This window comes from Canis lupus, chromosome 23 (genome assembly GCF_011100685.1).
Source record: "Canis lupus familiaris isolate Mischka breed German Shepherd chromosome 23, alternate assembly UU_Cfam_GSD_1.0, whole genome shotgun sequence".
NCBI lineage: Eukaryota > Metazoa > Chordata > Mammalia > Carnivora > Canidae > Canis > Canis lupus.
In genome coordinates this window covers 13,072,095-13,089,441 of record NC_049244.1, presented here as the reverse complement: position 1 = coordinate 13,089,441, position 17,347 = coordinate 13,072,095, and the positions used below count along the sequence as shown (strand labels likewise).

General features: G+C 40.8%; 1 protein-coding gene across 2 annotated transcripts in view; it reads right to left on the bottom strand.

Moving 5' to 3' along the window:
- The window catches only part of OSBPL10 (oxysterol binding protein like 10), a 296,044-nt gene that overhangs the window by 176,949 nt on the left and 101,748 nt on the right, over window positions 1-17,347 (bottom strand). For both annotated transcript variants that reach the window (XM_038570616.1, XM_038570617.1), the window contains exon 3: window positions 15,773-15,852. In XM_038570616.1, coding sequence (XP_038426544.1) covers window positions 15,773-15,852 — 80 coding nt within the window. The remainder of the gene's footprint in view (window positions 1-15,772; window positions 15,853-17,347) is intronic.

Sequence of the window (17,347 nt, the reverse complement as noted above, 5' to 3'; positions counted from 1 at the left end):
ACGGAACCTAGCACTAACGGACACAGTACATATCTGTTTGTCAACGGTCTTCACCCAAAAATTCCACATAGCCACTCTCCATGGCTCACTACCATAATCTCACAGTATGTAGCATTCAGTATTTGCTGAATACTCCTTCCAAACTGACCTCCTTGGAAGCCTCTCTCCTAGTGTCAGCAAAACAGGTATCAAACAACCCTGCTCTCAACAGCTGGCCCCAACCATATACCCAGATCCTCTGCTCCTGGATGTGCTGCTTCATACTTGTCTACAAGAAAGTTCATTGCAGGAATGTCCCTCAGACTAAGAGGTGCCTATCTTGTCTTGAAGTAAAACTTCCCACAGAAGTCTATCTATATAAAATCATCCACCAATCTTCTAGGCAGAAAAGAGCAACTAAATTATTTATTCTGGAATAAAGCCCTCTTTAAGTACAGATAAATAGTGGAATTAGTTCAATTGAATCAAAACAGCACCTTCCCCACCCCACCTCCTTAAATCTGAAGGTCCCCTTGACCTAAGATCATCATCCTGGGCAGCACAAATACTTTGCTTTTAGGCAAGGCAGGCAGCCTAATTTTAAAATTATGCTTGAGAAGGTACGCAAAATTGTTACACTTTATTAAGACACTAAAAAAATCCCCAAACTTTATCGTTTTAATAAAAGCTGTTCTTAAATTGTGTTTTATTTACTTAATTTGATGGTGTGTTTAGGAGGGTGATGTTTTACACTGAGTTTTAAGCACCCAAAAGGTAATTATCTGTGAAAAACTATAGAAGAAAAATGGCTCTAAGCTTAACATAACACGAAAGTAAAATTGCCCAACAGCAGAAAATGGGAAGACAGAGCCAAGGGAAGAATAAATCCTCAGATGAGCTTGTCCAACTTTACTTACTGAGAGTTTATCAGGCTTAAACCAACGTATTCTATTCCCCCAAATACTTGCTACTTAGGAAATCCAATAGTAGCCCCATGACGCTGTGCTTTTCAACCTGGGGCACTTCATATCTCAGGGTCTCAATGGGAGATGCAGTTCATCTTGCTTTTTACCCAAACCAATTTGGGGAAAGATAATAAAATATTTCTAAACTATTAAACCAGGCTAATATATTATACAGTAAGCTGCAGGAGTTTTTTGAGACCCCTGTGACTTCCTTTTTTTTCCTTAAAGATCTTATTTATTTGAGGAGGGGAGGGGAAATAGAGAGAGAGAGAGTGCGCATCTGTAAGCAAGCCCAGGCAGGGGGAAGGGCAGAGGGAGAGGGAGAAGCAGACTCCCAGCTGAGCAGGGAGCCAGACATTGGGCTCAATCCCAGGGCCCAAAGATCATGACCTGCACTGAAGGCAGATGCTTAGCTAGCTGACTGGGCCACCCAGGTGCCCCAAAGGCCCCTGTGATTTCTAAAAATATTTTCAGGTAGGCAGCATTAAGAGGTTCCACACCCAGTAGCATTTACATCACTGTCATCTACAAATGGAGAAGCAATGCTCATAGAACCCAGGACAAGAGCTATCACTACCACTCAGCCAACTGTCCCAACACTGAAGGCTTCAGCTGAGTTAGACTCCTCGTTCATCATTAAATTCTGTTTAAGTCAAATTTAAGGGGAGAAAGGAACACTTGCCCCAAAGAGCACTAAACTTTAAAACTCTAACCCATATCAAGTAAAATCGATTCTAAGTAACAAGAATAGAAGCCTAGTCTAAATTGGCAGGAATTTGGAATTATTGAATATCTTCAAGGGCTTTGGTTTTAAGACTTTCAAGTGAAGAATACAATGAGAAGTTGATTTATCAGTGACTGCCCCATGAAGATCTTCTCCCTGAAGATAAAAGGACAAACCTGACAGGCACGTAAGACAGCACAGCACTTAGCAAAATAGCCTTATAGATAACCACTTAAAGAAAAAATAATTCTTCTGCAAATTTTTTTATTTTTTATTTTTTATTTTTTATTTTTATAAATTTTTATTTATTTATGATAGTCACACAGAGAGAGAGAGAGAGAGAGAGAGAGAGGCAGAGACACAGGCAGAGGGAGAAGCAGGCTCCATGCACCGGGAGCCCGACGTGGGATTCGATCTCGGGTCTCCAGGATCGCGCCCTGGGCCAAAGGCAGGCGCCAAACCGCTGCGCCACCCAGGGATCCCTCTTCTGCAAATTTAAATTTTAACCATTTGAATAACTACATCAATTAGATATGTAATTAAATAAATATACAATGTGAAAATTTCCAATTTAGCAAAAGAGTACACCCAAATCTCTACTCTCTTTCAACCCTATATCCCCCTCCTCACCTCACCAGGGGCAACCACTGTTAGTAGCTTGCTTGTCCTTCCAAATACTGAGAGCATGAGTGTGTGTGTGTATGAGACAGAGCTCAAGTATATATGTGTATCTCTCATTTTTTGGTCTGAATGGTTGATTGGTTCCACAATGAAACACTCTCCCCACCCCACCCCCTCTTTTTTTCTTTAAACTTTTCATTCATTTTAAGATTTTATTTATTTATTCATGAGAGAGACACAGAGAGAGGCACAGGCACAGGCAGAGGGAGAAGCAGGCTCCATGCAGGGAGCCCGACACGGGACTCGATCCTGGGTCTCCAGGATCACGCTCTGGGCTGAAGGCAGACGCTCAATCACTGAGCTACCCAGACGCCCCTAAACTTTTCATTCATTTTAACATTTAGTTGTTTAAATTGCTTTTAAGTTTTCTCTTCTGGTTATTTTAATGACTCGTTTACCAGAAATAGCCGATTGTGCATTTCCAGTCTTGGTCAATCTGGTACTAGCCATCACTATGGTGATCACTTTATGAGGTCCAACTTGGCAGGGTTCTCCCTCACACCCCATCAACCCAACACTGCTTATGGAAACTAACTCATTGGAAACTAACTCACCATGCCCATTCATTCATAGAGCATGGAGAGAGTCTTGACCCCAGTGGCACTATACAGCTAGTTTTGAACCCAATGCTATCCACCCCACTGCCTCACAGAAAGTGAGATCAGAGCCACTCACCACAAGACCACACAATATGAACAAAGTCAAACTGGCTAAGTCTGGATTATACCAGAACTTTGCAATGCTCATATGATCATTTGATCAGTCTATCAAACTTTTGCAGGGGAGAGTCATTATAGTTTGGCTTTGGGGAGGGTCGTAGCTACTCCTGTATGATCCATCTTCAGGTAAAAAGTAGCTCAAGTTACCTGTCAGAGATACATAGTAGAGGTAGGTGAGTTCATGTTATAGAAAGAAGTGATATTTGTGAAGTGCTTGCTTAATGTCATTTAATCCTAAAAACTACATTGTGTGGTTGATGGCATTATTTCACCCAATTTATAGACATGGAAACTGAGGCTAAGAGAGATTAGGTTACTTGAGACTACAAGATTAGTGAATTGCTTGTGAGTATCCTAGACACAGCCAGAAACCAAGTCCTCTGAACCCAATTCCTTACCCCATCCACAATACCAGATGGTCCATTTGTTCTAAAAAAAAAAAAAAAAAAAAAAATGTACTTATGTCAAAAAAGATGACATGGGGTGCCTGGGTGGCTCTGTTGGTTAAGCAACCAACTCTTGATTTTAGCTCAGGTCATGATCTCAGGGTCATGGGATTGAGCCCCAAGTTGGATTCCATGATCAGTGAGAAGTTGGCTTGAGATTCTCTCTCACCCTCTGCCCCTCACAATGTCTGCTCTCACTCTTTCTCTCTAAATAAATCTTTTAAAAACCCTGTTAACACCTCAACAGTCAAAAAGTAAAAATAAATACAACAAAAGATTTAAATAGGCATTTCCCCAAAGATGATATATAAATGGCCAAGAAATACATGAAGAGATACTCAACATCATTAGTCATTCATGAAATGCAAATCAAAACCACAGTGAGATGCCACTTCATACTCACTAGGATGGCCACAATAAACCGACAATATGTAGTACTGGCAAAGATGTAGTAAAATCAGAATCCTTATTCACTGCCAGTAGAAATGTAATGGTACAGCTGCATTGGAATACAGTTGGCTGTTTCTCAAAAAGTTGAATGGAGTTACCATATGATCCAGCAGTTCTACTTTTTAGGCATATACTCAGAAGAACTGAGAGCAGATATTCACACAAAAACTTGTACACAGGTGTTAGAGCAGCATTATCCATAATAGCCAAAAAGTGAAAGCAACCCAGATATCAATTAATGAACTAATGGATTGAAAAATCTGGCCTGTCCATATAATGGAATATTACTCAGCCATTAACAGGAATGAAATATTGATTGATGCTACAACATGAAGGAACTTTAAAAACACTATGCTGAGTGAAAGAACAGACACAAAAGGCCATAGTATAGGATTCCATTCACATGGAATGGCCAGAGTAGGCAAATCCTTGGAGACAGTCATTAGTGGTTGCCAGGGGGCTGGGGAGAGAGCTTCAGTGGGCAATGAGGAGTGACTGCTAATGGAAACAGAGACCTTCTACTGGGAGTGATAAAATATTCTGGAATGAATTAGTAGTGATGGTCATACAACTTTGTAAATATGCTAAAAGCCACTGAATTGTATACTATAAAAAGGTAATTTAATGATATGTGAATTGGATATCAAATGTTTTGTAAAAAAGATGGCAGTCAGCTGTTAGCTGTGTGACATTGGGCAGGTATATTACTTACCTTCTCTGTGCCTCAGTGCTCTTGCCTATAAAGTGCAGTAATAATAGTAGCTGCCTCATAGAGCTGTTATGAGAAATATGTAAGGTAATCCAGAAGGGGTGCCTGGATGATTCATTTGGTTGAGCATCTGACTCTTGATTTTGGGCTCAGGTCATGATCTCAGGCTTATGGGATTGAGCCCCACACTGGGTTCCACACTTAACAGGGAATCTGCTTGAGATTCTCTCTCCCTCTCCCCCTCTTCCCCATTCTAATAAATAAATCTGTTTTTAAATAAAGATAATCTAAGAAAAGTTCTTTTCACAGTACTTGCCACATAGAAATGTGTTGATAGATGCCATTTATTATTTTCTTTTCTGAAATATGTGTTCCTTAGGATTGTGATTTTTTTCTCTTAAGAAATAAGATACATTTTGCTTGAATGTTACTCTGGATTGATTTTCAACTACTGAACACTAACTGCTCTTACATAAAAAAAATCCTTAAACATTTGATCTAACACAAAACAGTATTTTAGGAAAATACGACAACTTGGATATAGTTTCTTAAAGAACCCAGATCCAACACCACTACCACCACTACTACTATTACTGTCACTAATGGCAATAGGGAGAAGTGAGGGAAGAGGAAGTAAGGTTCACACTTAAACTGCACTAAGTGGTTTATCTCCACCACCACCTCAGGACAGTGGCAAGTATGAAGATACAGCCATGACTTTCCTGCAGTTCCGGATCTTAAGGACACACAGGTAATCACGAGGGTGCACATGCATATGCACGCATGTGCACAAACACACCCTTGTGTAAAGGTGTGCTTACAAGCAAGTACTAGTATAAATGGGAACACGAAAGAGAGAAGATCCACTCTCACCAGGCAGGTCATGAAGGCATCACAGAAGCATATTAGCCTTAAAGACCACAGGAGTATTTGCCATGTGAAGAATGGAGAGAGTAACACATCCCACCAGAGAAAACAGCATGAACAAAGGCAAGAAAGCAGGATGACACACAGTGTGCCAGGGAACTGTTTGTCTAGAACAGAGAGTGCATAAGGGGGAGGGAAAGAGATTGTACCTGACATATGGCGGGCATTCAATGGCAAGGTAAATTTCAGGACCTTGTCTTAGGAAATAGGCAGCTATTGAAGGTTGTTTGAGCCAGGGGGCAGCATTGTCAACAACCTTCCCTCACTCCTCTGCTCCTTACAAAAGCTTATACTAGAGGTTCTTAAACAGTTGCAGTGGGGGGAGCATGTGGATATCTTGCCCTCAAGAGAATATGAGTTCCAACCTTCAAACAAGGAAGGTGGATGCCCCTGATACAGAGACAATGTAACTGGAGAAGTGAATGATCAAGATATTTAATGCCAAGGCCGTGGAGCAGACCAGAACTCTGGAAAGGAAGCACAGCAGGGAACGACAAAGGGAAGGACAGAGGTCTGGGGGGGCAGGGGAAGAGTGGAACACCATTCATCCCTTTTAGATTATTAAGAAAAAAAAAGTCCATACATAAGAAGCGATTAAACTAGACATTAGTAAGTTCCTTCCTTAGAAAATAACAAAGTAGTCATTGAAGCTTTATCAACACTGTCCAACAGAACTTTCTGTGATGGAAATGTTCTGTATCTGTGCTGTCCAATATGGCAACCATCAGCCACATGAGGCTACTGAGCACTTAGACGTAGTTAAATGCAACTGAGGAACTGAGTTTTGAAATTTAATTTCAGTTACAGTTGACCCTTGAACAACATGGGTTTGAACTCTGTAGCAATCACTTATACATAGATTTTTCGTACAGTGCTGTATTTTCTCATCCTGATGATTTTGACATTTTCTTTTCTCTAGCTTACTTTATGGTAAGAATATAGTATATAACACATAACATTCGAAATATGTGTTATTCAACAGTTTATGTCATCAGTAAGGCATCTGGTCAACAGTATCAGTTAAGTTCTGGGAGAGGCAAAAGTTTTAAGTGCATTTTTTGACTGTGTGGGAAAGAGGCGGTGGTCAGCCCCAACCCCTGCATTATTCAAGGGTCAACTGTAATTTAAATTTAAAAAGCCTCATGTGGCCAGAGGCCTCCATATTAGCAGTTTTAGAACCTACCTTTTGTCCTTATTTCTTATATTATCCTCTAGACAAGTGAAACAAAGGGAGTTTAGATTCTCTCCCCACTTTTTAATCTTTATTACTTCTGAGTTATTCCAAATTGTTCTCAGAGGCCCCAGTTTTGTTTAGTCATAAAAGAGGTATCAATGTCATTTGTCAGTTTACCCCCAAGATTCATAGCATTTAGTCAGTGAGTTACCAGCAGTGCCTTCTCTGCGTGACTAAAATTGGCTATTGGTTTAGGGAGAATCAACCCATATGACCTCATTATTTGAATATTATGGTAACATTTTTGTTCAAATACCGAGAAGAGGTGGAGCTGGGATGCTAGACTAGATGGCATCTGATGTGCCCTTGTGGCTGCATGGTGACAGATTCTACACATGTCACTGGGTTAGTCTCAGCAAGCAGGTGCTTCCTGTTATGATGCATCCCAACCCAGATATGAAAGCACCTCACCAAAGCCCTTTGACTCACATCCCAGGGTGGCAGAGAGTCAGGGAAGTTATTATCTTCCACCTTCAGAAACCCAGATTGCCAGGATAGAGCATTAAACAGTGGCTCTAAACCTTATCACTCTTCACACTGGGCTATGGACTTAGCATTCAGTTAGAATTCCCCTCCCAAACCTTCCCTCAACAGACAAGCCTTCTAATCCCCCTGAAGTAGTCCACACATCCCCCATGCCTTCTCAGAAGGTCTCCAAATGTCCCTGAGGCAGGGTTCCCTGTACCTGGCAATGGGGCTACCAGGGGCAGGGTCATCTGCAGGGTCTCTTGACGCAAAGCACACCACCCTTAAGACAGAGGCACCCACAGACCATGTTCTTACCACTATCGGCCTCTTTGCCAGGCCAGCCTATCACTCTCCCATCTCCTTTCTCATTGTCCAATGTCCCATCAAACCCCAACTGAACCTCTAGATCACTGGGGAATACTGGACATCATGGCAAAAGCAAAGGATGGGAGTTAGGGGCTCTGTCACAGGAGACAGGTGTCAGGGGGAAGCTGTAGGTTGTATAAACATGGGCAGGTCCTTACCCAGCATTCTCTTCAGAAGAGCTGGCACACCTGTTCTTGGGGCTGTCCACCTCCCAGACACCACAGAGGAGACTGATCTTTAATACCACAAAGGCTCACATGAATTAGCATGCCAACTATCAGTTTAGGGGATGGAAAAAAAATACTTGTGATTTGGGCAGCTTCTGGCATGAATATTTATGTATACACTCCTTGAAACTCAGCAGCGTCCTCTGCTCATCCAAGACCTCCTAAGACTTATAATGAATTTAAAATCCTGTATTAGACAAGTCAGATTCCTCCATGACCAAATCTGCATAAAAGACTGTACCCTGAAATTTGCATTTTAATTCAGAATTACCTAGCAAGGACCAGAAGACCTAACCACACACCAATCTGATCTGACTACAGTGTCTTCAAATGCTCTACACAGACAGATTCCCTGGGACCTACCATCTTCCTAAGTGAACGTGGTTCTCCGTGTTTGCTCTCAGGGGACATATGATCAACGGAAGATTCAGCTGGAATGGGGTTTCTGGAGCCCGAAGTAGTAAATACCAGGATAGAGTCGGTCTTGGTCCCTGAGAACCCGGACAAAGGATTTAAAATACAATAAATTTAAAAGCCTCAAATTTCTACATTTCCTTACCTAATTTCCCCATAGATTAAAAAGGGCGGGGGGCACCTGCGTGGCTCAGTGGTTGAGCGGCTGCCTCTAGCTCAGGTCATGATTCCAGGATCCTGGGATCCAGTCTCACATTAGGCTCCCTGCAGGGAGCCTGCTTCTCCCTCTGCCTATGTCTCTGCCTCTCTCTGTGTGTTTCTCATGAATAAACAAATAAAATCTTTAAATAATAACAATAATTTTAAAATTAAAAAATTAAAAATTCTACATTTCCCATGTTGTTGGATGGGTAAATCACCAATAAAGATGGACCTTTATTTCCTCAACTTCCCCTCTGGAACGAAACAAGAACAGAATGAGGAAGAAGGGGATGAGAAGTGACTAAGATGGAAGGACAGGTAGCTGACTGGAAGTCAGTCACAATGTAGGTCCCAGAAATACTCTAAGAAACAGCCACACACTCACACAGTCCTTTTACAGATAAAATAACCCCAATACAGAGAATAGGCCCATGGTCAAAGCCCGGTCTTACAGTCCATCCTCAGGGGGAGGTAGGCTGCTCAGGAAAACAGATCTATGGGATTTCTTGTATGTGAAAAGACGAGAAGGGAGGTGGGGAGTGGGGCAGATCTTCCTGATTTTCTATTTATCCACACAAAAAAAAAAGACTGTGTCAGAGGATAAACACCTAAATGGTATCATTATCAGAGATTAGGTCTAGGACTGGGATTGGGAGCAATTTTTTTTTTCTTTCTTTAGATTTTCCTATCTTTGGAATGCTTTCTATTGAGGACAGGTAATATTCATAACTTTCAAAAGTAATGTGACTTACACTATGATGGAAGGGAGAGGAAACACCTCACAACTGTCAACAGTGAATTCATAACAAGAGTATGTTTGTGGGAGGGATGGGGTGCAGTCAGAAAGAGGCCAGCTGAGCCCAAGAGGGAAGCTGTGAGCTCTATTAAGCTTTTGAACCACCCCACCCTAGCTCACCACAGAGTACTGGCTGAAAAAGTGATCACTGTCACCACATGACACACCTTATCCTTTAGGGTTGAAAGTCAGGGGAGAAGGTACCAATGCTCAATTAGCAGAGCAGACTAGTGAACTCCTCATGTAGCACACAAGCCACCACCTCCCTCACTTCCAGTGAATCCACCTTTTGTGTCTGGATGAGAAAACATTTTTTAAAAATCAAAAAAATAGGGATCCCTGGGTGGCGCAGAGGTTTAGCGCCTGCCTTCGGCCCAGGGTGTGATCCTGGAGTCCCGGGATCGAGTCCCACATCAGGCTCCCTGCATGGAGCCTGCTTCTCCCTCTGCCTATGTCTCTGCCTCTCTCTCTCTATCATAAATAAATAAAAATTTTTTTAAAAAATCAAAAAAATAGAGACACCTGGGTGGTTCAGCAGTTAGGCATCTGCCTTCAGCTCAGGACATGATCCTGGGGTCCTGACATCGAGTCCCAGCATCAGGCTCCCCCGAAGGGAGCCTGCTTCTCCCTCTCCCTGTGTCTCTGCCTCTCTCTCTCTCTCATGAATAAATAAAATCTTTTTTAAAAAAATCAAAAAAATATTGAAAGCAACAGTAAGTTTCCATCAAGCTTAGTCTTTTAAAATTCTCTCGGTCACAATAAAAGCCTACGAAACTAAAATCTTCAGAATCTGAATGTTCTTAAATGCTTTCTAATCTCTTGACTACTGTTTTCCCACAGGTCAAAGTCACTTGCAAACAGCATTATTGGTAAGTTTCTCCAACTCCCTGCCCCCAACTGTGGACTTCCACTGATTCTGAATGACCCTGCGTTCTCTGACATGGCTATTTGCAAATCACAGGGCCTATGTGAAAACAGACATGTAACCACAAAGGGATGAAAAAGCATACTTGTTTTCCTTAGGGTTTCGTCAAAGCACTAAGGGCGTCTGAGATGCTGGACTTCCACGCAGCAGTCTTACTAAAACTCAGCACAAGCTACTAAACCCTTAACTCTGTGAAGTGCTTCCTGTGGGCATCTGGCTTTTGCCTGCATTACCTTTCTTGCACCATAGGACCACCTCAGGAGACATATGTTACCATTTCAAAGACAAGGACAGAGGATCAGAAAGAATAAAAGGGACCTGAGCAGGTCTGCTCTCAACACATAATCAGCAGAGCCAGGATTTAAATGTAGGACCTCTCACTCCACTTCACATTATTTCTTGTAAACTAGAATGTCCTGAGTTGAAACCTGCATATATACTCAATCAGAAGACGCTTTGCATTCAAAGTTCACAGGCACTTGCCAAAAGTGCTAACATAAGCTTACATTAAAAAAAAAAAAAAAAAAAAAATTAGTGCAAAAGGCCAACGTTACTTTTAAGCCAACTCACTGAAGAATTCTGGGATCAAAATCTATTGAAAAGATTGGAAAAGGGTTCCCTCAAGCACATAAAAATTACAGGTGTCTTATTCAGAGCTGTCCCCTCCACATTATAAAATACAGAGTTCATGGCAGGAGAATACCATCCCGAACCTTTCCGTAGCTCCTGCCAGGAAACCAGAAGGAGGGATGAGGCAGGGGGGTTGTGTTTAGCGACTTGGGCTCTCACTTCATGGCTACATGACTCTGAGGCTACCACTGAGGTTCCACTGGCCTCAGCTTTCTAATTTGTAAACATGGAGACAATACCACCTACCTCACAGGACCACTGTGAAGAGTAGTATGATCCCCAGCAATGGTCATGCACACAGAGGTTACTAAACATCATTAACCCTGTCAACAGACAGTTCCTTTCCCAAGCTCAGCGCTTATCACAGTCCCCAGAACACCACTACACCCCATCAGAGGGGCTTCTAAACACCACCTACTTGATAAAAACTAGACGCCCACTCCCACATTTGAGACTTCAAAGTCACACAAAAGTAAATTCTCACAAAGACAGTTCCCTACAACTCTCTCTTCACTCATTGCCACTCAGGGCTTTATGCTGCCTAAATTTTAATACTGCATTAAAAATAAGATGGTTTATTTTGTCGTTTGTATTTTCAGAGAAAGTCAGTGTCCTAGTCTTCCTAGTAGACCCTCTTCACAGCCTTGTGACTACACGTCAAGCAACTACTACCAGCCACAGGATGAATCTACTGTGGCCAGTAAAGGGGATTCTTCTGTCTTTGGCAGTTTTTGTCCATATGGAAGAGAAATGGTCCTATAAGGGGCCCCATCTCTCATGGGGGGAAAGATGGCAGCCCCGACTGACATATGTGAGGTAAGAGCAGGAACCAGAGACCTGAGCCCAAGCCTTGGCTCTTCCACCCTCCCGGCTAGAGCTTCCTCATGGGGACACTACAGGGGCTTCACGAGATAGCCAGACCCTTAGGTTTCAAAAGCCAGTACTTTTATTAAAATCTGAGAAGAGATCTAGAAAATTTTTTGACCTTAGAATTTAGGAATTAATCTGGGGACTGATAATCATTTTTGATTTTTGAAAAAGATATATATTTTTTTAAGATTTTACTTATTTATTTATAAGAGATATAGAGAGAGAGGCAGAGACACAGGAAGAGGGAGAAGCAGGCTCTCTGCAGGGAGCCTGATGTGGGACTTGATCCCAGGACCCCAGGATCACGACCTTCAGGCAGATGCTCAACCACTGAGCCACCGAGGCATTCCTTTTGGAAAAAGATATTAAGAACAAAAAGTACCACACAGTCACTAAAACAGCAAAAATTAAAAAGAATCAACTACTAATACACCAGCATAAGTGAAATTCAGAAGTATTACACTAAGTGAAAGAAGTCTGATGTGAAAGGCTGTATAGTTCAGTTTGTAGAATATTCTCGAAAAAACAAAACTACACACAGAAAATGGATAAGTGGTTGCCTGGAGCTGAGGGGGAGTGGAGGGGATCAACCACAGCAGGGTAATGAGAGAAGTTTTCACGGTGGCAGAATGACCATTGTGGTGATGGTTACATGACTGCATGCATACGTCAAAAAATAAACTTCACATTTAAAAGGGGTGAATTGGGATCCCTGGGTGGCGCAGCGGTTTAGCGCCTGCCTTTGGCCCAGGGCACGATCCTGGAGACCCGGGATCGAATCCCATGTCGGGCTCCCGGTGCATGGAGCCTGCTTCTCCCTCTGCCTGTGTCTCTGCCTCTCTCTCTTTCTCTCTCTCTGTGTGTGACTATCATAAATAAATAAATATTTTAAAAAATAAATAAATAAGGTGAATTTTACTTTATGTAAATTATACTTCAATAAACCTACATTTTTAAAAAAGGCAATCAATAGGTCCGTAAATACTCCATATCTTCTACAATAAAAAGAGTATTTTAACCCTCTAAAAGCAAAGCAATGTAATTTCTGAATAAAAAGCTGTCCTTTATATAGAATAAATAAAGCTGATTTCAGGCATGTTTAGGAAATGTTTTTCTCATTTCACTTCAAGACTGGGGAAAACCTCATCAGGGTACTGACCGAGACAGGTCTGGGTTTCAGAACTACTGGCCACAGCATCCATGACGTCCTTTGTGGGCTCTATGAACACGATTATCCCATAGTTCTCACTAGGTTAAGTTAGAATGCTGGCACCATTCCATCTGCCTCATCCTTGCTCCAGGGAATGCTTCATTTTAAATAAAAAGTTTTTAAAAGGCAAAATTCCAAGTAATCATAGGGAGAATATTTTCTATAATCTACTGGAGAGAGATCTGACCCTGCTGAGAATAAAGGAGGAAGAACAGAATAAAGAGAAGGCTTAGCATATATTCCTAACAACCATAATGCAAAGCCAGTAGCTGGACATTAAGTTTATAGTCATGTTAAGCTCAGCTTCATTTTCACTACTAGCTTTTGCCTAAGTGGCCTTGGACTTCGTAATATCTCTGCTAAACCACCAAGGTCTGTTCACAATTTAAAAATTATTATTCCCTAGTGGGTCACAGTAGCTATGCTATAAATGAGGGATGGTCAGCAATCCTACTTCTGGTCTCAGGCCCTACCATCTAAATTATTATTTATTTGGGTTCTACATTAACAGGTTAATCTGTATTCTTGAAACTACCCAGAGAACAGGTCAGTAAATCAAATTCTCCTTCAGAGAATCTTCAAATTCTCTTCATATTTCTTACTACCATTAAGAGGCCTTTACCTTTCCTTGTCTCCAATGATTCATTAAAACATCAACGCACTTCAAGTTGGTTTCCCGACCTCAATTCCAGATGAACCAATGATTGAAACATGATAATTAAACTATAAATTCACTGGAGGAAAGCACTGAAGAATGTTTTCATAATTTTAGAACAAAGAAGCCTTTACTAAGCATGATGTAATACCAAAAGCCAAAAATGAAAATATTCATAAATTTGACTGCAAAAATTAAATAACCTACATAGCAAAAAATATATTCAAAGTCAAAATATAGGTGACCTACCAGGAGAAAATATCTACAATACAAATGACAGGCAAAGGGCAAATATGCTCAATACCCATATAGCTAAGTGCAAATCAAGGAGAAAAAAAAAGAATTCAATAGAAAAATGGATGAAGGATAAAAACTGGCAGATCACATAAAAGAAATACATGTAGCAATCAACATTTTAAAACATTCTCAGCCCCAGTCATGACTTTAGAAGTGAAAATGAAAATCATGGGGGATTAATTTTTTATCCATGAGACTATCAAAAACTGAATGTTAGAGGAGCCACAGTTAGTGAGAGGGGGAAATGCATCTTTAACACAAACTGGTGAGAGTACAAATTAGGACAACTTTTTTAGAAGACAATTTAGCAATGTCTAGGAAAATAGAGCTAACACAGAGTCTATTATCCAGCATTTCCACTGATGTCAATTCATCATATGTATACCTAGAGGTACAGAAAGATATATATATACAAAGATGTTTACTATAGCATTATGTATAACAACCTAAATGTCCATCAGTAGAGGACTTAAGTAAAGCAGACAACCATCCCTCAGAACACCATCCATCCATCCTAAGAGTGTAATAGATCCCATATGTCCAAAATACCTTTAAAGGGGGTGGGACTGTTATGCATGATACGATACCATCTGTGTAAAAAATACAGATACAGATATGCATACATACTAACACATGCTTGAATATGCTTGAATGACATACAAGAAGTGTTAAATGCAATTATCTCTAATGAGCACACATGGCAATCCAGGGAGATCTGTCCTTTTTATTTTATGCCCTTCTGTTTCATAAAAAAGTAAAAAGATACATGGAAAAAGAAAAATGATTAACTGTCCTACCTAGGGGTATATAAAATACTGATGAAATGCCCAGAACTCCTATCATAATTCCTGGAAAATAAAGCAAGCCAGAGAGAGGGAAAAAAAAAAAAAAAAAAAAAAAAACACAACTCTTTAGAAGTAGGGCCCTACCTATAGTTAACCCAGATTCTGCTGGGGCTAAGTAAAGAGGGGTAAGAACGAAACAATCGTAAGCAAGTCAAGGAAAAGATGTCTTCTAAAAGAAAAAAATGAACAGTGAACAAAATCATGAAGAAATCAGTTCGGGTTGTACTCGTAGGCAGAACAGGGAGGTGTACCTAAGCAAGATATCTCCCCGTGGCCTTGGGCAAGACAGCAGACTGGCAACAGGATTCAAATCATCAGAAGTTTCATATGCGGGTCTTTGTACTGGATGCATGGAATGTGGAAAAAACACTGCAAGTGGTACTGTACCACCCTGGAATCAATGATATAAAAGGAGTAGTTCTTCGAGCTTGGATTTCAACAAATATGCATTGCCCTGAATAAATTTATTCTGCAAGTAATGCTAGGAAATCCTCCGAATAATCCATGAAAATGCCTACCTATCTGATCTAAGACCTCCTGCCGAATCCTGGAGAGAAAAGAATTCATACTTGGATGCCAAATTACTGGAGAGCATTTCTATACTTGGAATGCTGAAGCTCCTTGCAGGATACTTAATCAATTTGGGGTCCAGGTTTTATTTAAGGATCATTGACAATAACTAGTCTTCATGAACAGTAAATCTGACTCCTCTGCCTCCATGGTGAAATCACCCACTCGGGCTTCTCAATAGACATGAACAGCTGCCCAGACTGACAACTTGCAACAAGAGAAGTGTCTTTCCAGAATCAGTTCTTCTAGGAGGTGTCTGCAGGCCTCTTCATTCTACCTATAAGCTAATCCGACTACTTTTCTCTTGGCTTTAGATTTAAATGCAGGAGCAATATGAATTCCGTTATGGGGGCAACTTCAAAAATAACATGAAAAACAGCTTCCCCAAAGAAACAGATAAATGGACTGAAGGGGAGCTATCCAAACTACCCCAATGCCTCCACACTTCCCTGGTGGTTACTTACCTTAGAACTCGTTTCCATGTGGTATTTGGCACAAGCTCGAAGCTGAGTCACCCAAAACTGTTTCTCTTTTGCATCGGCAGCTAAAAGAGAGAAAGCAAACGCTTGCAGAGATTGTTCCAAAACGTATTCAACCTATTTCTACACCCACCTAAGGGGGTGGGGGGCCTAGGGAGGGAGGTCAGGAGAGAACAAAGGGAAAAACAAAGACAGATGACAATATTCTCAAGCAGCCAGTGCTTACACCAAAAAAACAAATTACACTAAATCTCAACAGAAAATTCCCTCTTAAACCACATTAAAAAATGTACTCTGAAATGTCTCTTTTACGAACAATTTTGCCATTCTTTTTAACCTCCTCTGAAAAAAAAAAAAATTCTACTTTAAAAAGGTAGCAGTAGGGGGGGGCGCCTGGGGGGCGCAGTCCGTTGAGCGTCCGACTCTTGGTTTTGGCTCAGGTCATGATCTCAGGGTCATGGGATGGAGCCCCACAGGGGACTCCATGTTCAGTGGGGAGTCTCTTGCAGATTCTTGCTCCCTTTCCATCTCCCTCTACCCCACCTCCTCCCACTCTAAAAAATAAACCTTAAAAAAAATAAAATGAAAATAAAAAGGTTAGGAAAAACATGATTATTTCTATGCACCTCTACACATGTGGCTAACAAAAGGTTCCAAGTATAGTTTTTCAGGGCCTTTGGTTATTTCTAGAGTTGTACCGTAGACTTACTGGCATCTACAAAATAAGCATTCAATTGAATTATTTTAATGTGTTCTCAATGATTCGTGTTATGATTGGACAGAACAACATACCAAATTCTGCTTTAGAGATCTTCAAATTTCCCCCAAACATTAAAATACAAACCAAGTGTTTGGTCATTATCTTCCACCTACACTTCAATTGCTCAAATATATCACATCATTTTCTTAAAGTATCATGGATACATAACAGGTTCTAATAAAACCTAAATCATCAATTTCACTGCATAATTAACTGCATAAATAGTTTAATATAACATTAACTGCATAATGTTGACTGTGCAGGAAACAGGTTCCCCTGGAAGTTATAATTGTTTACAAAAAAAGGGCTTCAGTGTCATTGTCAATACAACTCAACTTCAGCTTGAACTTTTGACTGAACAAATATGGAGTGGTAGACCAGCATAAGGCCAGGTGAACTTGACTTTCAAAGGATTCCGCAGAAACTAGAGCCTTCTTCCTCAGGAAAGGTGAAGAACTGCCAATTCAAAGGCTCATGACCAAAAACACTCCCAGAAGCCATGTATCTACTGACATCAAGATCCATTCAACTCTACGTGTAAGTGAGATGTGCAATGAGAAAACCAATACCCAAATCCTCTTGGGATGAACCAAGGACAAGCCAAGGACGAGCCATATATCTGCAGAAAATTATCCTGCCTTTTCTGCCATTGCTAACCTTAAGCTAAATTTAGCCCTTGTGATAATGTCATGCAGATAATAAAACTTCTGTATTTGCTATTAAAACTGCCCTTAAAAAACAAAAACAAAAACAAAAAATCCTAGGGTTTAATAATCCTGAGAATAGTATCAACTCTTAAA